General features: G+C 35.9%; 1 protein-coding gene across 1 annotated transcript; it reads left to right on the top strand.

The window, feature by feature from the left end:
- The first annotated feature begins 845 nt into the window (after positions 1-845).
- On the top strand, positions 846-24944 carry smc3 (structural maintenance of chromosomes 3). The gene is made up of 29 exons (XM_088635844.1): positions 846-1033; positions 4288-4363; positions 4561-4599; positions 4867-4934; positions 5080-5151; positions 5451-5530; positions 6071-6149; positions 6706-6823; positions 7661-7836; positions 8218-8298; positions 8467-8631; positions 9210-9331; positions 9637-9850; positions 10461-10564; positions 11007-11106; positions 11363-11523; positions 11732-11873; positions 12633-12783; positions 14728-14880; positions 16069-16220; positions 17059-17217; positions 18879-18986; positions 19076-19184; positions 19525-19772; positions 20638-20850; positions 21161-21352; positions 23314-23491; positions 23843-23949; positions 24299-24944. The coding sequence occupies exons 1-29, from the start codon at positions 1019-1021 to the stop codon at positions 24368-24370; spliced, it is 3654 nt and encodes a 1217-aa protein (XP_088491970.1). The 5' UTR covers positions 846-1018; the 3' UTR covers positions 24371-24944.
- Positions 24945-25321: the final 377 nt, after the last annotated feature.

Below are 25321 nucleotides of genomic sequence, written 5' to 3'. Positions count from 1 at the left end.
ACATGGCCAATGGTTTACTAGCAGATACGGGGAATAAAACGTCCTCAGAGCACATCTGGTAGCCTGTTCAAGGTTTGCTGTCGGTGAGGAATCATCCGTGTTTATGTAACGCCCACCTGCCTGATTTGTATTTTTTGCACTCATTTTTCTTTGGTCTAGAATTAATATCAGCATTACCCATCTTTATTAGCCTGCATTTATGTTTTTGTGTAAAACGGACGTACATAGGTACACATCAAATTGATTACAAATTATTAATATGGGTTTAAATTGTTTTGACACAAAGAAAAAAAGTCAGTAATCCGTTCGGGTTTTTTTTACATTGGCGGGAACGGGAAACCTACAGTAGTATCTCGCTGCCAACAAAGATGGCTAAAAATAATCCATAAAATCACTTCACGACTGTCGACATGTAAACAACATAGATAAAGAGGATTTGTAGTATATCTATCACCGCATATTAAATGTCTAATAGTAAAATGTAGTTTCAAATAACATTGATTTCAGTTATACAGTATCGACTACAGCAGCGCAGTTGAACACACCGCAGACTCTGCAGCTTTGGCGCCGAACCTTTCACCTTATGTGGTGCATACCAACTGTCACACATAGGGTGGGTGTTAAACACTAATGACGTGAGCTTTCCTTTAATTAAATTTCATAAACTTAAAATGATATTCTGGAATCATACAGATTTATTTTTGTTTACAAATATTATTGACGTCCAGTGTCCGCCATGCTTGGTTTCAAAATTCTTTAATTTAACCGACCTCCCCTACGCTGGACAATTCAAGCATGCCCAATTTGCTCCCTCCTCCTGTCGCCATCTTGGTGCCTGTTGTTTCTGTGTTTTCATGGGGGGGGAGAGTTTGCTTTAAATAACTTCATTCTAACCATTTATTGATTAAAATTGATAGCTTTTCGCTCCTTCCATTCGGTGGAAGGAGAGGAATTTTCCAGTTCCCTATCGTCTCGTTGATTTGTCTTTTGTGAGGGACAATTACCTGGGAATCCGAACATGTACATTAAACAGGTACAGTAAAAACTGCTCTTCTTCTTTGGTGGAGAAAAACGTATTCGAGAGGGAAATTAGAAACAACGCCTTTCAAATTAGACAAAGTACCTTTGCCTTTGTAGCTGTTAGTGGCTTGAATAAAAGTGTGAAATGGTTAAAAATAGTTGCAACTTGGGCAATGAATGAGTTGACGTCCGTGTTTACAAGCCTTCATTGGGTAGACGTTGGAGTTTCTGTACGTCGGGTTTGAGTCTTGAAATACGACGGGAATACTGTAATCTTTTTTTTTTATAAAGGGGTAGTATGTTGCTTGCTGAACCAATATTGTTTTGCAACCAGGAGTTCGTCAGCTGAAAGAAGTAGGCCTTAGGCTATCTGTAAATATCTGCAGGAAAAGGGGATTTTTTCAGAGATGAGTGCTTAAACTATCTTTCTTAGATGGCGAGCTGCTGCTGTTGTTGTTGATTCTCTTGCTGAACATTTGGCTTGTGATGTTTCTGTGCTGAATGACGTAGAACGATGGGAGCAGGGGAGAGGGCTGTCACATTGTGTGATCCGGAAAGACAAACGAACCGAGGAGAAAGTTCAAAGGTCCATCTCGCATCCCAACACCACCAGTGTTTCAATCTAAATGACTTAAAAACAAGTTTCAAATCTTAAGAGTGATTTGAGGACGGAAAGTCTTCAAGTGCTTGAAGTTGCAGCCTGTGTTGTATCTACCCAAGTGTGCAGCTTCTTTTGCCTAGAGGCAGGCTAAGCAATAGTGGACAGTAAACCTCAGCTAGAAATGAATTCTGTTAGCTTTACCTGGGATCATACTTGCAGTACGTAGGAGGTTTTGCTCCGAACGTGACTGATATCGAAACTCATCGGTAGTAGCTTGGTAGTTGATAGAAGCGATGACTGCATTGTGTGGGTGCTTGTGAGGGGTTCCTGGAGTCCATGAACATCCCCCAAACTGCTGCTCAAGGGTGATTCAGAAATTCAGCAACTATTGTGCTGGAGTTTGAAACATACTGGTTTTAAACATAAATGCTGCTTGCCCCTTTGGGTGCCAAAGAAGCAAATAAGAAAGTAGAAGCAAAAGAAAAGTGTGAGATAAAGGAAAAATAATTCAGAGCTACAATTTCACAGGTTACAACAACATCCTTTTCAGAGAGAAGAGGTAATCAGGGAATTGAACATGGGGTTCAACAGATAGTGTCTCGGACAACTAAGATAAGATAAGATCACTTTATTGGCCATATACAGTTTCTTGCATTAGGAATTCATCTTTTTGCATACCCCAGCTTGCTCTCCATGAGACACAGACACACAGACAGAGAGAGAAGCTTGGTGTCAGAGCGCAGGGTCAGCCATTGTACAGCACCCCAGGAGCAGTTGGGGTTAAAGGCCTTGCTCAGGGGCCCAATGGAGTAGGATTCCTCTGCCAGCCGTGGGATTTGAACCGGCAACCTTCCAGCCACAGGCGCAGATCCTAAGCCACAGAGCAACTGCTATTTCTGTTTCTATTTGCACTATTTCTGATACACATGCTTTTACCAGTGCATGTTAATACACACATAAATGTTTATTACATAAATCAAAGGAGTAGAAATCTCTAAAGTCCTATAGTTTTTACAAAAATCTCTATAGTGACAACGTGAGACACCTGATAGTAGACGCCAAGCATTTCCACCAAAGGCAAGCTAGATGGCTGATATAATGACTTAAATCAACTTTTCTACGTTGAATAAACCAATATGTCTGGATTTTCTGAGAGAAAATACAATTAACACATTTCATTTAGCACAGTTTTAAGTATATAATACTTTGCTTTATTAAGTTATTGAAATGTTATTATTCATTATTGTATTATTATTCATTTTTGTCATTTGAAATATTTTAAGTTGAAAAATTGAAAGACTGTTTGCCTTTAATGGTTGGTTTCAGAAATTGAAATTGAAAGCGGTTAGAATTTATCATAACCTCTATGCAATATGATGGGTATCACAATTTCTCCTGAATGTTTATCGTTTCAGGGTGGTGTTTAAACACTGATAATGCCTGTAAGATAAGTGTCATTCCCACCTGTGTAAATTAACCAGTTGTTTAGAAAACTATAGAAACCCAAAAAATTTAAAATATTTTTTAATTATAGGTGTGTTTGAAACATTTTTTCTTAAATTGAATACACATAAAGTGTATTAATAAATTGTGGAAACTAAGACCTGAGTGTTGAAATCAAATGCCTGGTTCAGTAAATTAAATTAATCAACAGCTCTTTTGGTACAAAAACCATAAGGTGCTTGGTACACTAGGACAAAGGCTGGAGAATTTCATCTAGATGTCTCCACTAAAACTGCTGTTTTCATCTTCCTTCAATAATTACAGCTTAAAGCACATCAAGTCATTCTATGTGGCTCATAATATGCAGTGTCTTGAAATTAACTATATTTGAATTGCAGATTTGATTAAGTTCTTTGTTTATACGGGTAGTAGAAACTGATGCAGAGGTAAGGATTTGAGATTGTAGCAGTGTATAAGAACCAACCTTGGTGAACTTCCAAAATTATCTCTACATTTACTTTACCATAGTCCCTGCTCCAAGAGAGCACCTTTTCAGCACCTCCCATTAAATCATAAATTTAAAACATTGCTGTGATCAGTTAAACGGGTGACAGTCACAGTAGTGATCTGAAAATTAGCAATCTTTTAGAAAAAAAATGTAATGACCCTTGAGTTTCCAAGGGTTCTTAATTGGTATAAATCTTAATAAAATCAATTCTTAATTGAGAAACCACTTGACTAATAATGATCCTAACCGGACTGGTCTCACTGGGTGGTTGAGGCTGATTCCAGTGAATTCTTCAGGAATTGGCTGGATGAGATATTGGTTAAATTAAACCCAATAAAAAAGAAAAACTAAATGGCCTTTCTTTTTGTAAACGTTGTATATTGTGGATTCCATATATTAGAAAGTACATTGATATAACGCTGAGTAAATATATCTGGATGTTTATTGAAAACATTTTAAAGTCTGTTCTTAATTTCTAAATTTGGATTTTGATAGTTTGAGGCTAGTTTCATATTCTCCATTAAGAAGACATGAAGATGTTAACATTTTAAGTTTTTAAAAAAAAAATCAAGAATTTCTAGTATGATCATGCTTTGGATATTTTTTAATACATAACAGAGACTGTTTTTGTTTGGTCAAATGTGATTCTGCCATCGATTCAGAAGGGAGCCACAGGCTACAGAAGGAATCATAAATCGTTTTGTTTTTTCTCTAGGTAATTATACAAGGTTTCCGAAGTTACAGGGATCAAACTGTTGTTGATCCATTTAGTCCAAAGCACAATGTTATCGGTAAGTTGTTTGGCTTCTGAATATTTGTTAGTTGTACAAGGATTAAAAAAAAAAGTATTTAAATGAATTGAAACAAGGACAATTTGAACAATGGGCTTGACTTAGATTAACATGTAAACTGAAGCAGCAGTGGATATTCAGAATTTCTGTGTAGAGAATAACATGCATAATGAGCTTTTCGCTTGTTTTATTTTTAGTTGGACGAAATGGATCTGGGAAAAGTAACTTTTTCTATGGTATGTACTGTGTTCTAAACACGTCTGCTATACTCTTAAACATATTACCACACATGATGGTTTTTTAAATGCCACACTAATGTTCCCTATTGTTTATTATTCTCATTAAAAGAATGTGAATATTAACATTTATTTTTTCATGGATTATCACATCTTGTCTGATAAGAATATTGTTTCTTACCAAAGCAGATGTTTTGAGCTCTGACCTATCTGTTGCTGCTTGATGATTTTCTTGACTTTGTTAACCACATTTTTCTTCATTTGCAGCCATACAGTTTGTGCTCAGTGATGAGTTCAGCCACCTTCGCCCAGAGCAGAGGCTGGCTTTGCTGCACGTAAGTTTAGAATTTCTTACAAGCCATATGCCGATAATTTACTTTGTTTTGTATCGAAATTAGTATATTACAGTACCTTTGCAATGTGATTGTTTGTATAATATGTGAACAAGCAGTAACTAATTGTTTTCTTTTTAATGTATAGGAGGGGACTGGTCCTCGTGTTATCTCAGCTTTTGTGGAGATTATATTTGACAATTCTGACAACAGGTTACCAGTAAGTATGTCAAAATGGGGAAAAATAGGATTTACTTGGAATTTTTTATAGTACTTGTAGGTTGATTTAAATTTTAAAGGATATTTAAAGTAGCACTGTTAAGAGAAAAAAAATTATACTTGGAACTTATTTTTTGAGCAGTGGTTGCTCACTCTTTCTAAAGTACAAGAACAAATACCATATTTCTTCACATCATTTAATATTTATCACTGATTTCTGTATGCATTTTGAAGACCGCTTACCATATGAATCATTTACTGAGTGAGCACAGGTAAAATATATATCTAATGTGTTTATAGATCGACAAAGAGGAAGTCTCTCTCCGTCGTGTCATTGGAGCGAAAAAAGATCAGTATTTCTTAGACAAAAAAATGGTGACGTAAGTACATTTTACAGTGCATTTATTATTCATCGGATGATCTTAATACTAGTTTTAAAATGTTTGGCATGTATTGTATGGGCGACAGGGCCTTCTCCTGCTATGCCCCCGAGGTCTGGAACTCTTTGCCCAAGGATATTAGAGAGTCACCTTCTCTAAACTCCTTCAAATCCAGACTCAAAACCTTCTTCTTCAGAAAAGCCTTTACTTAACTGGTTCCATTCTTCACCCCTCTGCTCTTCTTAATACCACCTTCCACGGTCTCCCCTATTGTTATTGTTGTATTGTTGTAATTATAATTGTGTCCTATCTTGTGAAATCTTCTTATTTATTGTTGTAGTCTTCTTATTTATTGTTATTGTCATCCTGTAAAGCACTTTGAGAAGCCACCTTTAAAGGCGCTATATAAAATAAAGTTTATTATTATTATTATTATTATTATTATTATTATTATTATTATTATTATTTTTGATTAATGTGTTTTTCATCACAAAGCAGTCTCACAGTAAGATATCTAACATAGAAATGATCCCATTTCAGGAAAAATGATGTCATGAACCTCTTGGAGAGTGCTGGCTTTTCTCGCAGTAATCCATATTATATTGTCAAACAAGGAAAGGTGAGGTTTTACAAGTAACAGAAAAGGTTGAGGTTTTACACGTTTTCTATTATTCTAATTGCCTTCAATTTCCAATTTCATTTCCTAATTTCTAATTTTAAGGACATCGGGATTTTGGTCAAGAACAGTGTTTAATCTGGATACATAGATTATTCAGTATGTTTTATGTTTTTTATGTGAATTTCCTTGTCTGTTTTCCAGTGGTTGCTTGTTTTCTCTGTATGGTTGCTTTGATTGTTGATATCTGATAGCGTTAGTTCTTAATCCTTTATCCCGTTTTTCCAGGGAAGGGATTGTTGGAAGGTTATTAACTTTAATGATAATAATTATATGGAACTGGTTATTAGTTTGATAAGGTTAATGTTCTTTGTAATACTGTTAATGACTTCCACAGCTTAACTATTTTAATAAAATAAACAACATTGCTTATGAAAAATAATTATAACATCAGGTAATTAACATCTGACTTTTTTTGTATGTTTTGAAATTATGAAATTGACAGTGTGACTGCCTGTTTATTAGTAATGATAGAAAATACCTTGTCATTATTCTTCAGATCAATCAAATGGCTACAGCTCCAGACTCTCAGCGTTTGAAACTACTGAGGGAAGTGGCAGGGACAAGAGTGTATGATGAACGGAAGGAAGAGAGCATCTCCCTGATGAAAGAAACTGGTAAAATTCAAATAGGGATTTTTCAAAGATTAAACTAATACTCCGAAATTTAACAAATACGTATGAACCATTTTAAAGGCTATTTAGAATATTGGAGTAACATTATTCAGTGACTGAATTCCTCCTTTTTGGAGAGAAGCAACATTTTGCTTATGTTTCAAAGCCCAGTAAATCCCAATTAGTAAAAGGAAATTATCAGGTTAAGGAATGCAAGAAACAAAACTGCAATTGTAATAATTCAGTTAGACCTTTTATAACCTTAATCCAGTATTAAGTTGTATTTGTACCATTTGTTTTTGTTGCTGTGTTAACTAATTGCCAACTGATAATTAAACCATTCAGTCTGGAAAGGGATATGTAGTCGCATCAAATATTTGTAGCAGTATCTAGATACATTTATTTAAATTAGTTTATATTAATTAAAGAACATCATAAAGGTTACAAACAAAAGGAGGTCGACCCATTTGTAGATAATTGATCTGATGATCTCTTTCAGCTGATTCTTAATGCTGCCATTGTATTTGCTTCAACCACATTGCTAGGTAACTTGTTCCACACTACCTCAACCCTCTGTGTAACGTAGCATCTCCAAATGTTTCTTTTAGATGTATAGTGGTTTCTACTTGTATACTCTTGTTCATGTTTCACTAAATTCCAATTGAAAATAAGAATTTAAAGCTTAAAGAATTTAATTTAAAGAATAAAGCTTTATTTCTTCCTTCAAATTTGCTTGAATTGTACAGATTTTTTTCATCATTTAGATCCTAATAAATCCCCCTTTTGATTGAACATTTCCCTGAGACTGAAAATAACCAGTAGTCTTGTGTTCTTGCTTAGAGGGAAAAAGAGAGAAAATTAATGAGCTGCTGAAATACATAGAGGAGAGACTTCATACCCTGGAGGATGAAAAGGAGGAGCTGGCCCAGTACCAGAAATGGGACAAAATGAGAAGAGCCCTCGAATACACTATTTATAACCAGGAGCTAAATGAGACCCGGGCCAAACTTGATGAGGTACAGTCGTAATGCATATTTTAAAAAAATACAGATGTGAATGCATAGGGTCAGGTGTTTTTTGTTTTGATTTTTATGGATTTTTTTATAGTCTATATTTTATTATTCCAAGATAACGTATATAATGCCAAAAATCTACAACAATGACTTTTGAGATAAAAATATATTCAGATAAAATATTCACAGTTTCTCCTACTATTTCTATTCTAAAATGAACCTCCAGAAAATAATACCCATGCTTAGCTCAAATCCCAAATGACCTGCTGCTGTGGACAGTGAAGGGATTGAAGGAAAAAGAAGTGTAGCAAATGTTTAAATAAGTACTACAGTTCTGGAGGAGATGGTCCTTGTTAAACTGTTTTTTTAATATTTTTTTTTAAGCTGTCTTCTAAACGAGAGACATGTGGAGACAAATCCAGACAATTGCGTGATGCTCAGCAGGATGCTCGAGACAAAGTTGAGGTAAAGAACAATGAAGCAGTGTCAAGGAGAAAACATTTGTCACTACCAAGTACAATTTCATTTCTAAAGGCTGAATAGAACTGATCTGAGAGTGTTTAATGGTATATTGAACTGCTTTTGGAAATAATCACTGGATTTACTGTTCTTTTTCCTTCTTTCCGTCTTCAGGAAACGGAGCGTGTTGTTCGAGAACTCAAAGCCAAAATCTCTGCCATGAAAGAAGAAAAGGAGCAGCTTAGTGCTGAGAGACAGGAGCAGATCAAACAGAGGACCAAACTAGAACTGAAGGCGAAGGATCTGCAGGATGAGCTGGCAGGCAACAGTGAGCAGAGGGTAAGAAACTCAACTTAACGATTGCTAAAGGTAGATAAGAAATCAATGTTCTCTTCAATATAAGGAAATCGGTTAAGTGCCTTAATCTGAGATATTAAAGGACTTGCAGGATTCACTAGGTTTCTTTATAAACTGGATGCACCCTACTAGGACCCTCACCAGGAAAAGTGTACAGAAAATGTATGTATCTCATGGCTTTTCATTTACAGGAAACCTGAAGAGTTAAGACAGTGGAGCAAAATGTAACTAATTTCCCTTAAATCAATGTTCTTTTTTTTTTTTGTCTTGCTTGTGGCTTTTTTCCCAGAATTGCAAGGTTAAACCCTTGCTAAAACTCTGGAGAACTGTGGTTTCCTTTTACGGTGAAGTAGGAACTGGCTGTGTCTCCACACTTCTCCGTGCCTAAGCGTACAAATACCTATCATCTACATCATTCTGTCATGCTTTATTTAATGGTTTTTGTAGAAATGGACACTATGAAAGTAAATGAATTTGTATAAGAAATAATGTTGTACCAATATAACAAAATAAAAGTAACTGTATTTCTCTTTTTTGGGTTTATTTTTTCCCTACCACAGAAACGGTTGCTTAAGGAAAGGCAGAAATTACTGGAAAAGATTGAAGAGAAACAGAAGGAGCTTCAAGAAACTGAGCCCAAATTCAATGCTGTAAAGGAAAAAGAAGAAAAAGGAATAGCAAGGTTTGTGTGCCAAAGTGGTACTAGATTGAAAACTATAATGTAAATACAACTGCCAAAAGCTCAACAGTGTAGTTAGTAAGCATTCTGTGACAGCCTTTTCAGATGGTGTCCAAGGAAATGCACAGGAGACATAGGGCTGTCTATCATGATTGTAATGTCACGACATTTGTCTCCTAGTCAAAAGTTATTGTGCAGGTTTTAAGAAAAATAGAAGTTAATATCTCCACACCTTTCATAAATCATACGAGTTTATACACTAAATGTTTTTCATTCCATCTTTATTAATTTCTCAACTGTTCCACCAGACTGGCCCAGGCCACGCAGGAGAGGACAGATTTGTATGCCAAGCAAGGCCGTGGCAGCCAGTTCACTTCTAAGGAGGAAAGAGACAAATGGATTAAGAAAGAGCTGAAGTCCCTTGATCAGGCCATCAATGATAAGAAGCGTCAGATTGCAGCCATTCACAAAGATCTGGAAGACACAGAGGCCAATAAAGAGAAGAACCTGGAACAGTACAGTGTATGAAGTTCACTTTTGCAAAATACAACTCAATTTGGAAAGAAGTGCATCTACCCTTTAATATAGGCTTCTGTTTTTAATCTGTTGTGCAGCTGAGGTGAATTTTAATTGGGGAATGTTGTTTTAGTTGATTATTTTCATGCATCACTTCAAACTAGAACAGACCTTTGCTTAAAAATATGTGGATATGATTAACGTGTTCATGGGAAAATACATTTAATCCTTTCGAGTAAGGTTAAATAATCAATGTTAAAGTTATGTATCTGACAAGTAAACATTAGCCTGTAGTTTACCAGACCTTAACTGTCACTTACATTGAGCTGTATATTGCTATTTTAGTTATGCAAGAATAGAACTAATACTAATAAGGGACTGTATAATGACATCCTGAGGTTTAGCTGTTAGTTTATAGTTAATTTTGTAACAATTTTTACATTGGTAAAAAAGTAATCTTTTTAAATACAAAGATTTAAGTGTAATTTAAATAATGTAAAGCAAGTGCTAGACTCAAAAATAGATTTTTTTGCACGGATTTACAAAATGATTCTATTGTTCTTTTAATATGGTGAGGTCATGAGAAGTGACATGAGATTTTGTGTGTTTTTTTCAGAAACTAGATCAGGATCTGAACGAAGTAAAGACTCGTGTGGAGGAGCTAGACAAGAAGTACTATGAAGTGAAGAACAAAAAAGATGAGCTTCAGAGTGAAAGAAAGTAAGATATTTTCCAAACGATGCCTTATAACTGACGCTGGTACTTTTCTTGAAAGTTCAGCATGTCCATTTTGCTAAAGGCTATGTCTTTAATCTTTCCATCAGCTTTACCTTTTTTATCTCCTTTAAGTGCAGTGCATTTGACATATCTCACATAACTGAAGAATACACTCCCTTTAGTCTCATTTAGTATAATGTTGTTACAGGTAATTAATTTTAAGCCTGGTGAGGTATAGGAGATGTTTTTTCTTGTAAAAGAAAAATGTCTGAGCTCAATGAACAGCATTTTCATTATGAGCCCAAGAGGTTTCTTTTGGGTGTTTAAAAACAGTCTTGATCTTGATTTCCAGGGAGGGTTAATGGTTTTGGAAGCATGAAAGTAAAAGTTAAAAAAAGTGTTACTTTATTTTTTCTGAGGTGTTCTTTGTGGTTTGTATCCACAGTTACCTGTGGAGAGAGGAAAACGCAGAACAGCAGGCATTGGCTGCGAAAAGGGAGGATCTGGAGAAGAAACAACAGCTTCTGAGAGCAGCAACTGGGAAGGTCAGGCACTGTTAGGTTTCCACAGGTTACCATACTGTATCCAATGTCTTACCATGAGGACATATTTTTCTTGTCATAGTTTCCTGCGCATTGTTCTAGCATTGCATTTTTTGGAGATTATAGCTCAGACAAGTGTTGTTTAAATGAGAGTGTTTTTTATGTGTCAATGCATTCAACAGATGTTGTTGCTGAAATTGACCTGCAACAAAAAAAAGCTGATGGGTGGGTTATTAATTCAATATTGTTGTGACTGCAGGCTATTCTGAATGGGATTGACAGCATTAATAAAGTGCTGGAGCACTTCCGCAGAAAAGGCATCAACCAGCATGTCATTAATGGCTACTATGGGATAGTGATGAATAACTTTGAGTGTGAGCCTGCGTTCTACACCTGTGTGGAGGTTACTGCTGGGACCAGGTAAGCAGTATAAAGGGCCCACTATTTCTGGAGTAAAAACTACAAATCGGGCTTAACTTTTGAAACTTTGAGTATTTGTATGTGCTTTACATTTCATTGAGAGGTAAAAGCGTGAAGTGTGTTACATGATTTGTTTTGGTAAAAAAAAAAAACATTTGGCAGTAAACAATTTTTCATTTGAATTTTTCACAATTATTGCTTTCCTTAGGTTGTTTTATCATATTGTGGAGACTGATGAAGTCAGCACCAAAATCCTGATGGAGTTCAATAAAATGAATCTGCCTGGAGAAGTGACCTTCCTTCCTCTGAGTAAACTGGATGTCAGAGATACAGCATATCCAGAGACCAATGTAAGGCATCCACTCAGAAACTAGCCAACTGTATACACAGTTCTATCTTATGCACTTCATTGTTTTGCACATTTCACTATTTTCTGAAATTTCCAACATGTTTTGAATGGAAAATGTACGGTAATCATATTTGCAAAGGACAGTAAATGGAGAAAATTGATTTGACAGGTCGGGGTTTAATGGTGCAGAAGCTTATTAGCACCCTGGAGAAAAAAATATTTTTTTGCATTTAAATGAGAAACTTGCATTTATAAAAGATAATATTGTGTTAGAAAACAAAAAACTTTTTGTGTTTATATGAGATAGGATTGCTTTAAAATGCAATAGTTAATTTGTGAACATTATTGTCTACTTTATTAATACCTTGCATTATATATGCAATAATATTTGATTGTTCAGTGCAAAGTAGCATTGACATTAACAACTGAAGAATATCGGCACACTCCTCTTTGTGCAAAAGAGTTGATCTAAAGGTGCACATGTAATGTCTTTAATTCTCATGAATTAATTATGGTGTATTTATACAATGTTATCTTTTTATTTTCTTCTCAGTGGTTCTCCTTTTATTGGTTGTGAAAATTTGACAAAGGTTTTCCTTTAGTTATAAAATGTGAAGTTTGTTTTAAATGTATTATGTTTTCCTAACATCATGTTTTAAAATAGACAATTATATCTATAAGCTATAAACTCTGGGTAATTTGTATTAAATTACTTTCGTTTTTTTAAATGAATGAACTTTATGATTCTTCCACATTTCAGGATGCTATTCCAATGATCAGCAAATTGCGTTACAATCCTAAATTTGATAAGGCTTTCAAGCACGTATTTGGCAAGACCCTTATTTGTCGTAGCATGGAAGTCTCAACTCAGCTGGCCCGGGCTTTTACAATGGACTGCATCACTTTGGAAGGTATGCATTTGCATTTACTTGAGAGGAAACCTTTTAAGTGAAAGAGTCACATTTGTTCTTGGATTTGTTCTTGGATTAAACTGACTTTTGTTTTTTGGTGGATTTTGCAAGACCAAAGCGGTGTAATGTACAGGTTAAGCTTCAAATGTTTAATTCAATACCATGCTGTTTGCAGGATGAGAAGATTAGTCATAACGGATTCTTGAGTTTCCATCTGCTGATGTTTGCCTGGTTGATGATAATTGGCCCAGGATAGGTCATTTCTGACTCAGAGCAAATATCACTAACAAATTGATCAATCACCTGGTGTTTGTGCAGTTGAATGAGTAGGATTAAAAAAAAGTGCACAGGTGTTTCATTTTGTTGTATTGTTTAGAATCCTATTTGCCAAGAACTGCCTTTCCGTTAAAAAAAATGAGTAGGAGATCATTTTCACTAAACTATAGAAATGACCCTAGGTGAGTCACTATTCTTCAGTAAGATAGCCTGCATCATTTTAAATGTTGCACATTGTGCTTATCTAATGTAAAAGCACAGTCTTTCTAAATCTCATGTACCTATACTAACAGGTGGAAAAAGGTTTTTATTTTCTTCCCATATACAGTATTAATACTACTGTAATATTAATGCTATATTGCTATTCTTGTATTATATTTCGGATAATTCAATATAATGATCAACTAACAGTTTTTAGAATATGCCTTTATAAACAAGGCCTGTATGAAATATTGGCTGTATCAGGATTAAAGCACTGGGAGGCATCATGTTGGTATGATCTGGAGAAAACCTATGAACAAGTTTCAGGAGTTTTGAAAATACCTTTAAAAATCCATGGAAATAGTCTTGGTCTAGATATGCTGTTTAAGAACTCAATTTAAAAAAATCCAAGTGAAAAATCATGGAATGCAGGTGATCAGAAGGTTAACGTGTGTATTAATTTCAAGTCTTTCTCTTTGGGCAGTAATTAAAAGTGACTGAAAAGCTCTGAGTTGAAGAGGGTTTTTCTGCCAATTGTCACGCATCCATTTAAAAGCAGTTTCCACGATGCCTTTCTGGTTGCATTTTGTTATTCATACATTTTGAACAGGCTCATGTATAGCAGACAAGATGATTCAACAATTTGTTGATTATTTTGCTCATCTTTGTTGGGGATGATATTTAAGAGTCTCAGTTCTGATAATTGAAATGGACAAGCTCATCTGCATTTAAATGTGATTTGTGTCAAGTCCTTCTGAATGTAATGTAACACTGCAGTGCTTCTATGGAGATAAGTTTCTTTCTTGACTTGGTGGGTAATCACAACCTTTTACACTGAATTGAAGTAGTAATAATTCTAATAGAAAAAATACTTTAAGAAAAGCAGTACTTCCTGTAATATTTTTTCAGCTTTGACATAGTCATTCTATTAAGTGCCTTCATAAGTTAAAGGTGTGTACAATAGGTACCACGTTGTTATTGGAAATTGGATAGTCAGGAATCCAAGTCTGGATTTGGAGGATGAAGATTAATTCACTATTTAGGCTAAAAATAGCTGATTTCACTGTTGCATCAAGGTAACAAAATGTAAGTTAACAGTGTCACATTCTAAATTCCCAAAAGCAACTTCCATATACAGTATTAAACTTTTAAAAACTTTTATTATTATAAACTTTTACTGTAATAAAGATTGACCATATTCTCTTAGTAAACAGTACTTTTGTCAAATTACTGTGCTGCTTGTATCCACATTTCCCAGATTCATGATATTTGTAAAGGTGGTCTGGAACATTGACCTAATGGTGTGTACACAAGACAGACAGAGCTAAATTGGTACTTGTCTTAACATTTAAAGAAGTATTTTATTGCTGTTCTTCAACGTGTAATGAAATTAGAAGTAAGGAGTTCAGAATACCCTTAAAGGTAAAAAGAAATGAAATGGAGCTTTTTTTTTTCCCCGACTCAAAGGTGACCAGGTGAGCCACCGAGGTGCTCTGACAGGAGGTTACTATGACACCAGGAAGTCCAGGCTGGAACTGCAGAAGGATGTGAGGAAAGCTGAGGAAGAACTCGGTGAACTGGAAGCCAAGCTGAATGAAAACCTGCGACGAAATATTGAAAATATCCTTTATTGACCATACTGGAACTGCAAGTGCTTTGATTAGTTTGAATGCTCAAAGCTTAAGTAAAAGTTATTTCTGTTTCGTTAATTATTCTGGATTTTTTTTAGATTAAGATAAAAATGTACTCCTTTTCGATATATTTTTTTTAAAATGTAAACCACATACAGTATAAAGTTATCCATCAGTCATTTTTAACTCTATTATGATGAAAGGTGAATTTAGGTTGTTTACATAACATATACCTTGTGGGTGGTATGAAGGTTCAGGATGAGTTAGAATCCTATATTTTATGTTTATTACAGAGGATTAAATTGTAAAGGCAATTAGGAGATACCATGGTGAGTCATTTTAAAGAGGCATGCTGCTGGGACTGCTGTGTCATAGCCCCAGATAGCAGAGCCCAGCAGTACAGGTGAAGAAACATGCTGGGTTGAAGGGATGAATAGCCTGATTGACATGATGTGATTGTTAGGATAAGAGCTGAAACTGTTTTTCAGAAATTTCAATTTTATAAAGTAACAAATATAGAGATTTGTGCAAATAAAATGTTATTTACTCCAAAACAATGCTTGTTTTTAAATGTAGGTTTTACACATCGGTTTTCAAACCACTTTATCCAGTAAAGGATCGTGGGATAGTTGGAGGCCATCCTACCAACCGATGAGTGCAGGACAGGATACACACAGTCCATCGTAGGGCACGCACACACTCACACCAGGGCCAGTTTTCCTAAAAGCCAGTAAATGAGTATGTCTTGGACTGTGGGAGGAAACTGGAGCACTTGGAGGAAACTCATGCAAATACAAGGAGAACATACAAACTTCTTGCACACAGCACTCCAAGAATTGAACCCAGGGTCCCAGTGCCACTGCACCACTGTGCCTCCCTAAATAGGGGATTAAAATGATCATTTATAAAAAAGTTTTAGCAAAATTGCACTTTATTTTTGATTGCTTTTAAAATGATTGGAATATTTTTCAAATAACTCTAGTTATAATAAGCCTTTCTAATTAAGTTTATTTTTATTTCTAAGTACAGGTTGTTTTTCTTTGGATCAAGTTGTAATCCACTGTGTTTGTTCAGCTTTTATAAAAATACTTTAGTAATATTGCAATGGGTGTGTTAGAAAATCCTGTTTTTTGAGCTTTTGTAATGTCAAAGGCATATTTTTCTTAGTGCTTTGTATGGATCAATAATGAGATTGACCAGCTAATGAACCAGATGCAGCAGATTGAGACACAACAAAGGAAGTTTAAGGCCTCCCGTGACAGTATCCTCTCTGAGATGAAGATGTTGAAGGAAAAAAGGCAACAGTCGGAGAAAACCTTCATGCCAAAGGTAATCCTTTGGGGTCCCTTCTGGTTCCAGGCCAATTGATTTATGTTGTCTATGTGAGGCACAATTTTAAATTTGCTTTAATCTCTTAAACTACTGTGTCTTGCTGGTATTTAAGATTGCACATATTGGTTGAAGAATTGTCATTTGCTTAATTCAATTGCGACAAAAGAATTCTGAGCTTTCGTTGAGCTTTTTCGTTTGTATTGAAAGTTGTGTTCTTTCCAAGTCTTGTCATAATGTATGAATGATACAGTTAAGGGTAAAATACATGATAATCTGTATTTTGTTGTGAACATAATTCTTGTAAACAGGTTTATTGTAACATGGATAATCTTCTTATTCTGGTTTATTACAGAAAAAGAGGGGAGTTATTTTTTATTAATTTTTTTAAACTTTCTGCTTCTCATAGGCATTTGTACAAAAAAGTACAAAAGCCACCAATAGGGTTGCCTCTAGTTTCTTCACACTTATATGGAGGCATGCGTATGAATAAGCTTAATTTGAGCAGATCTGGCTTGCTTTATATGAGCAACACAAACACATAACATAACAGAAGCACAAAACCCAACACAAATATTTTTTATGAAATAGGGGTAAATTAAGGTTATAGTAATAAGGACAATCGTTTCAGGAACTCTGTCTTCCAAATGTCCAGTGTCCCATTGTCCTGAATTACAAATGATATCTACACAATTTTTAAATAATATTTTTAATTAAAACTGAAACAGAAGAAAAATAAGTTAAACGTTAGCAAAAACTGTGAATTAACAGTGAAATGTTGATGGCATAATTTTTGGTCTTAAGCTGAAAGTTGTGTGCTTATAATTGTGTCTTTCAGCAACGTAGCTTGCAGAGCTTGGAGGCGAGTTTGCATGCCATGGAGTCAACACGCGAGTCGCTGAAAGCAGAGCTGGGTACTGACCTCCTGTCACAGCTGAGTCTGGAGGATCAGAGACGAGTTGATGATCTTAATGATGAGATTCGCCAGCTTCAGCAGGTAGGAGGCAAATCAAAAGCACTAGATTACAGCTGTCTAAAATTCAGTATCTGTTGATCTAGCTGAAAGCTTATTCATGCTTATTGTGTGAGCTCAAGCAAAAGGGTGTCTCCGAAAGGGAGTCTTTTGCAATTTTAATAGACTGAGTAGGTGTAAGGCTTTGATTCAGATCTTATAAATACAAAACCTTCTATTGTTAGAGCATCTAAAACTGATTAGTAGTAATCTGGTTTCACTGACAGTCAGAAACATTTTCTTTTGTGTTTTAAGTTTTACAATACAAATGTTTTTCTTAGCTCCTTTAAAAATGTTATATTAAAACGACATTCTGAATGTTATATATTGCTCTCTGGTTGTTTGGGTGTTACTGAGTTTAACAATAGTCCTGACACCATTTATATACAAGTAAAGTATAAAAGTTTAACAATTAAACAGGAATACCAAGTAAGGACATGTAGCCTCTATAATTTTCTGTCAACAATTTTGTTGTTGAGAAATAAACAGTTGTATAAAGGACTAATTCATATTGCTATGTACATAAGGCTATGAATTTCAGAGCTCAAGCATTACAAATCTTGACACTTAACTAATATTGACAAACCAATACATTCAGTATTAGACAAATTAACTTTTCATAAAATAAGTAATCCCTTACCTTCTAGTGTAAACTCACACTTTAGAGTGCTAAAGTACTAAACAAATGCTATAAAAGCAGTTCCTGTACATTAATGCATCTGAATCCAAATGGGAATGGCAAGCTTTACCTACTGGATTGAGATATTTCCACAATTATGGCAGGTACAGCTACTTAAGATTAAAGCTGCATCCCTTCTTTGCCACATACGTGATTGGTTTCTCTTCATCATTGAGGAATGTAAGTGGTGGAATTTGTAGTGCTGAAAATGTATCACTCCTTCAACTTACTCCTAGTTTTACTCCTCTGTAAGTACATGGTAAATAAATCTCATATTGGCCTCCCATATCTAGGCTAAAAGGTGTCAGTTTGGTTGAGGTGTCACTCATTTGAGGGTTGCTGGTTTAATTGAAGTATTAAGGTTAAGCTATAGAGTATAATTAAGGTTATGTTATATAATGGTGGTACAGTGGTAAGCATTGCTGCCTTGCAGAGCTGTGGGCCCTGGGTTCAGTTCTGGACTTGGGTACCAACTGTGTGGAGTTTGTATGTTCTCCCCATGTTTGCATGAGTTTTCCCCAGGTGCTCCAGTTTCATTCCAGAGTATAAAGACATACTGGTATGTTTATTGGCTTCTAGGAAAATTGCTTCTAGCTGCAAGTCTGTGCATGTCTGTGTGTCCGTGTGTGCCCTGTGATGCTCTAGCGTCCCATCCAGGGTGTATCCCATCTGGCACCCGTTGCTTGCTGGGATCAGCTCCAGTTCCCCCACACCCCTGAATTAGCGTAGACGTTTATGAAATGGATGAATGGTATAATGTTAACCAAGGGAACTTTGTAGTAATGATGGAATATAGGAGTTTTAAAAATAATTATAATAGATTTCCCATTTATGATTTTAAAATGTTGAGGCTATGAAGGGAAAATTGTATTAAAGTCATTGGGTTTAGTATCCTACTGTAATTAGGCTTTATTTATGAGGTTTTGATGAAAAGGAATGACTTTTTTTCCCCCTCTTCTCCTTTTAGGACAACAGGCAGTTGTTAAATGAAAGAATAAAACTTGAAGGTATAATAACCAGAGTGGAAACTTATCTCAATGAAAATTTGAGGAAACGTCTGGACCAAGTTGAACAGGTGAAGTATTTTGTATGAAACTGAAGATGCCCATTAAGGTAATAATAACAGCGTATTCAACATTGTGTTATTGGTGTATATATTTATAGGAATTGAATGAGTTAAGAGAGACAGAAGGTGGCACTGTACTTACAGCTACCACATCGGAATTGGAGGGTATTAACAAACGCATCAAGGATACCATGGCACGCTCAGAAGGTGAGTTAGAGTTCTCAAAATTAAAGATCAATACCTGTGATTGATGAAGCTTGATGAGTATTACAAATATACAAACATTTTCATTTTGGATAGCTTGCATTTAATGGTTTTTCATTGTACATAATTGTAATATAACAAAAAAGTGTTGGGTTTGTGTAATGCTTTTTTACAAAACAAGTTAATAAGCTTAGCCAATAAAATTTGTATAAAAACTTTAACATACATTAATAGAACATAAGGACATTGAGTAAATGTTATAAAAGCTGTCTTTTGTCCAGATGCATTTAAGTAATTGATCATTTTGTGCGCAACAAACATCATGAGCATCTTCTTCTTCCAGACTTGGATGGGCTCATTGACAAAACTGAAATTGAGATTAAGGACCATCAGAAGAGCATGGAGCGCTGGAAGAATATTGAAAAAGAGCAGAATGACGCAATTAATCATGACACCAAGGAGCTGGAGAAGATGACGAACCGGCAGGGTATGCTGCTGAAGAAAAAGGAGGAATGCATGAAGAAGATTAGGGAGCTTGGGTCCCTTCCACAAGAGGCCTTTGAGAAGTACCAGACTCTCACTCTCAAACAGGTAGCACATCAGTGTTTTGCGTTGTAAAAGGCAGGTGATGAAGCTTTGTTGTTTTTACCAGAGGATTTGTGTTCTGTACAGACATTCATTGCAGTCCTCTCATGTTCCAAGACCCCAGACTTGTGACAAGTTGCATGAAACAGTGCTGCTGTGTCTTAACAATAAAACATCTTACTAATCTTCTGTATAAAAAAATCCATTCTTATTTAGAAATGTTTAGTGTCCCGTCATGTGCAAGGTTTCTGTCCTTTTTTTTAATCAAAGAATCAGCAAGTGGTTACTTTTTCAATCTTCAGTGACTCAACCCCTATCGCTGCCTTTGTCATTGGAACATCCTTCAACATGTTTTGAAATATACTAGACACAACAACTAGGGTCTAATCGACATTCACCCTTTTCCACAAACCTTTGCAGTAAAGGAAATTGCTTTAAATGACAGGAGAGTTAGCAAAAGAAATTGCAAAGGTAGTGGAGGATATGAAGACTGACAGTCCTAGGGAAAAAATTAAAGCATTGCAGTGTTCTTGGAACAACCAGCACTTTAAAGGAGCATAGACATGATAAATAATGAAAACTAAGCTGTCAAGAGATCCATTTCTTGCTTTTCTGGGTTGGGGAAAAATACAGAAAGTGCTTCTACTGATGTTTAGCAATTGTCAGTTTTTGTTTTTACTGAAATGTCGATTTCAATTGAATCCTGGCATGCTTATTATTTACCTGACTGAACGTGATTTTTCCAGGATACTGGTTTGGTCTTATACTGTATACATTAATGGTAATTTCTTAATCCAGAAACAATGAATTTGTAAATGTGAATGGTGAATTTTGGCAAACATTTTAATTTTTCTTTGTTTCATTTCTGTAGCTGTTTCGTAAACTGGAGCAGTGCAACACTGAGCTTAAAAAGTACAGCCATGTCAATAAGAAAGCTTTGGACCAGTTTGTGAACTTCTCTGAACAGAAAGAGAAATTGATTAAGAGGCAAGAGGAACTGGATCGGGGCTACAAGTCCATCATGGAACTGATGAATGTTCTTGAGCTGCGCAAATATGAAGCCATACAACTGACTTTTAAACAGGTAACTCAGATACAATCCAGTACTCAATGTAGCATTCAATCCCACGTTCACATAGTACAAACAAGCAGAATGTACTTTTTTGTACATTTGGAAGACAAGTGACGACATTTTCTGTTAGCTTTGAAAAACGGCGCAGACAAGGTGAAAAGATTTTGTTTGGATGTCTTAGTTTTGCGACTGTCCTTAAGGTCAAATGAGTACTTTTATGTGCCATTCTGACAATTTGCTTTCTCTTGAACTTGATCCACACTGCTAGTCTAAACACTGACCCCATTACCTGACCTGAATATTCTCTTCTGATTACCTTCAGGTGTCAAAGAATTTCAGCGAAGTTTTCCAAAAGCTGGTCCCAGGTGGTAAGGCCACCCTGGTGATGAAGAAAGGAGATGCAGAGGGAAGCCAGTCCCAGGACGAGGGAGAAGGAGGGGGTGACAGCGAGAGAGGATCGGGCTCACAGAGCAGTGTGCCATCAGTAGACCAGTTCACTGGAGTAGGAATAAGGGTACGAGGAAAAACCTGGCTATTGACTACAGACCTCTTACTTCATTTAATGACCGAGATGGGGAATGTGCTTTGCAGGCAAATAAAAGAAAAAATGCAACTCATAATATATTTAACACATCATTAACCCCCTAACATGAAAAATAAATGCATAACATGAGAACAACAAGTTAGCAGCTTCAGTAATATTAACAGTTTAGAAAAGGAAACAAAGAAGTTGGGTCATCGGTGTGTGAAACGGATACATGCATGATGGAAAAAATAAAAGTAAAATATACAATTACTTGTCCCAATTAAACAGGTTAATTGAGAATAATAATAATTGCTTACACTTATATAGCGCTTTTCTGGACACTCCACTCAAAGCGCTTTACAGGTAATGGGGACTCCCCTCCACCACCATCAATGTGCAGCATCCACCTGGATGATGCGATGGCAGCCATAGTGCGCCAGAACGCTCACCACACATCAGCTATTAGTGGGGAGGAGAGCAGAGTAATGAAGCCAATTCATAGATGGGGATTATTAGGAGGCCATGATTGGTAAGGGCCAATGGGAAATTTGGCTGGGACGCCGGGGTTACACCCCTACTCTTTTCGAGAAGCGCCCTGGGATTTTTAATGACCACAGAGAGTCAGGACCTCGGTTTTACGTCTCATCTGAAGGACGGCGCCTGTTTACAGTATAGAGTCCCCATCACTATACTGGGGCATTAGGACACACATCCAGGTACTGACCAGGCTCACACCTGCTTAGCTGCCATTGGGCTGCCAGTTGTGAGTTGCAGGGTGATATGGCTTGGGAATAACTTGGGTTTTTGGTTATTGAGTGGTCTAAATCAGACCCGTATGGAAGGTGCTCATATTCACTATGCAGTGGGAGGTCATGGCAGTCAATGATAATATTGGCCTTCTACACCATTTATTTGGAATACATGTCTGTCAGCTGTAGCTGATGAGCACCGATAACTCGGGAAACCACTCACCATTGGCTCTTTTTAAGTATGGCATTTGCTTAGCTTGTAATCAACAACAGGCCAAGAACGTATAACTGTTAACAATTTCAATTTCTTGCTTGTGGATGATTGTTGGATTTGCTACTGGTAGTTGTTTTTTATAATCTCGGACCATATCTTTGATTTTTGACACATTAAATTGAAGGAAGGCATTATTAAACATTAAAAATAATCCATCACAGGCCCATGATCAGTGTCTGCACCTTGGAGTAGACTGACAATGACAGAGTCATCTGTAAACGTATTGAGGTGTCTTCTACAGCTGTCTGTATAAAGAAGTACATGATGAGGGATAACACCCTGACCTGATGAGACTTGGTGGAAGAAATATACCTCTTTCTCAGATTGTGTCATGTGTTTAAGGTTGAAAAGGTGTATTTCTCAGCTAAAGATGTGAATTGTTTAATTTCTCTTTTTTGAGAGAGGTCTCTCATATTTAAGTGAAGTTTGGTGTTGCGATAGGTCTTTCTTGTGTGGTGTAAGTTACTGACTCACATTAGTGATTTAAGTCCCAGTCTCATGTACATGTATCTGTGGGAGTACTGCTGGTTTTGATATAGTCTCTTGAGGTTTAGGAAACATGGATGGGATTAATCTTGCATCCCTACAAGGATATCAACTTCTGGATTACCACAGTTCCTTCTAAAGGTCTTTTTTGTGGAGGGTGGGAAGCGTGGATTGTAGAAGAGTTTTATCAGAGACCACTGCAGATTGAATTTCCTCTTTGTCTTTTATGCATTGTCAGTTAAGCACTGACAACACAAGTTGCAAGGATAATCAAAAAGCAGTTATTAGTCTAACTCCATTTAGACATCTAATGTTTTTAGGGTCTTTATGAAACTAGTGGTATGTCCTACAATTTCTGGCCTGTACAGTACTTTGTCAGCTTTTAGGTATGAGATGTCAGTACTGATGCTGCAAGCTGAACCCGCTCTGTTTGTACACAGGTGTCATTCACCGGGAAGCAGGGTGAAATGAGGGAGATGCAGCAGCTCTCTGGAGGACAGAAATCCTTGGTTGCTCTTGCTCTCATCTTTGCCATTCAGAAATGTGATCCTGCTCCTTTCTACCTTTTTGATGAAATTGACCAGGCCCTGGATGCCCAGCACAGAAAGGCTGTATCTGGTAAAACTACTAGAAATCATAATGAGTTGGGCCTAAAATGGAATTGTTAAAACTGCTGCAGATGAAAAATATATTTTCACATTTAACACAGTGGTTTTATCCATTTAATAAAAAAGACAAACTGCAGTAAATTTCAACAAACAATTACTCTGTGTTTAGTGTCTTTGGTTACTGGAGTATTGAGTATACTTACAATGCTTTAACAGCATTTTTCTCAATAATAAAGAAACTAATAATGACATGAAGAAATAAACAATCTTGGAGATGCTTTGAATTTGTATTTGGTATTTCTGCATTTAATATTCTGAGATATTACTAATTTGAACTCTTTGTTTCTCTTTAATGTACCAGATATGATTGTGGAATTAGCAGGGCATGCCCAGTTTATCACAACTACTTTCAGACCTGAACTTCTCGAGTCTGCTGATAAATTCTATGGAGTCAAGTTCCGCAACAAGGTGATTGGTTAAATCTTGTTTTAAAAAGCATTACACTGTATGTTGTTTGTATAGATGAAGAACATGCTAGAATGTTTTGTTATTATGACACCCATTTAATTTACCTATTTAAATTACATTTTTTATTGTCTTTTACAATTCATATTTTTTTACATGGAATTAATGCTTGTTTATTCTGTGGTGTGGGATATTATTCCTCTCTGGACTGTAGAATGTGAATTCTAGAATGACTGCCTGGTTTTTCATGTGCTGTTATTTCTTTCCCTTTGCCATGAAGACATTTTGACTTATTCGCAGTGGTTCTGAAAGAACAGCTCACTCAATATTTTTTTTGGGGGGGTGTTTGCAGGTGAGTCACATTGATGTAATCTCCGCTGAGCAGGCAAAGGACTTTGTGGAGGATGATACCACGCACGGATAAGAAACCGGACATCCCAGCCTGCAATTCGCTCTGTACCTGGCTTTAACAGCTGTCTGTACTGCAGTCCAATAGAATGCACTGCTTGCTTTGCTTAACTTGTTAGTTGTACAGTTCTTTATTTACTGTTTTCTGTACTTGGTTTCTTTAAAGATAACTGCTGTGAAGACAAATACTTTTATGTATTCAGGGATGTCCTGTTTTAGAAGTTCATGGATAGTTTTGTATGCATCTTCATAGATTTCAAGTTTTGGATCTGGGAAAACATATTTGGAAAAAAAAAAAGGAAAACTTCGCAGTCTGTGTTTTTGTTGAGATTTTTCCACAGCCCCGACATACTTTTAATGTGCAGTTCCTGTAAATTTTTATATTAAACATTTTTTGTACTTGCAGTTACAGTCCTTTTGGAAACATTACTCTCATTTTTAATTTTGTTGATTATGCTATTTACCTTTTCCCGTTTTAAGTCATTTCAATAAAATATAACCTGTTTTAGTGCATAAGTGTGTTAATGCATTTTTTATCTAACTTATGGTTTCACATGTTGCATTAGAAGAAATAAAAAAATCTGAAAACCTTTTGAATCAATTGTGTTTCTTTTTTATTAAGCCAGAATCATTTTACATCTGCTAGTTTAATGTGTTTTAGGGACGTTTTTCAAATTTGTATTGTAGACACTTTTTGATGGAATAGCTGTGTTTTAAGACAGAAATGAAATTTAGGAAATGTGATATTTCAGTGTATTCATCACTTTTTCTTTCTTGCATATATGGCTAAATAAGTGCTTTGACCTAAAAAGGAATGTCTTCTAAATTGCCCTAAAAGCAAAAGCATGAAAGGAAGCGATTGTACTTGCAAACTTTTCCATTTGGCATTGAATGCATAGGCCTATTAACAACTAAAGCCAACATTTATTGGGTATTCCTGACTCTAAGCCTATTGAAGTGCGAAAAC

The sequence above is a fragment of the Lepisosteus platostomus genome, chromosome 6, assembly GCF_059453375.1.
Source record: "Lepisosteus platostomus isolate fLepPlt1 chromosome 6, fLepPlt1.hap1, whole genome shotgun sequence".
NCBI classification, from domain to species: Eukaryota; Metazoa; Chordata; class Actinopteri; order Semionotiformes; family Lepisosteidae; genus Lepisosteus; species Lepisosteus platostomus.
The sequence above is the reverse complement of the archived record's forward strand: the minus strand, read 5'-3'. Positions and strand labels throughout refer to the sequence as shown.

Coding starts and splice junctions, on each gene's coding strand:
- smc3 (XM_088635844.1), top strand. Junction 7,837..8,217: donor CCCGGGCCAAACTTGATGAG/GTACAGTCGTAA, acceptor TTTTTTTTTAAG/CTGTCTTCTAAACGAGAGAC. Junction 18,987..19,075: donor GTCTGGACCAAGTTGAACAG/GTGAAGTATTTT, acceptor ATATATTTATAG/GAATTGAATGAGTTAAGAGA.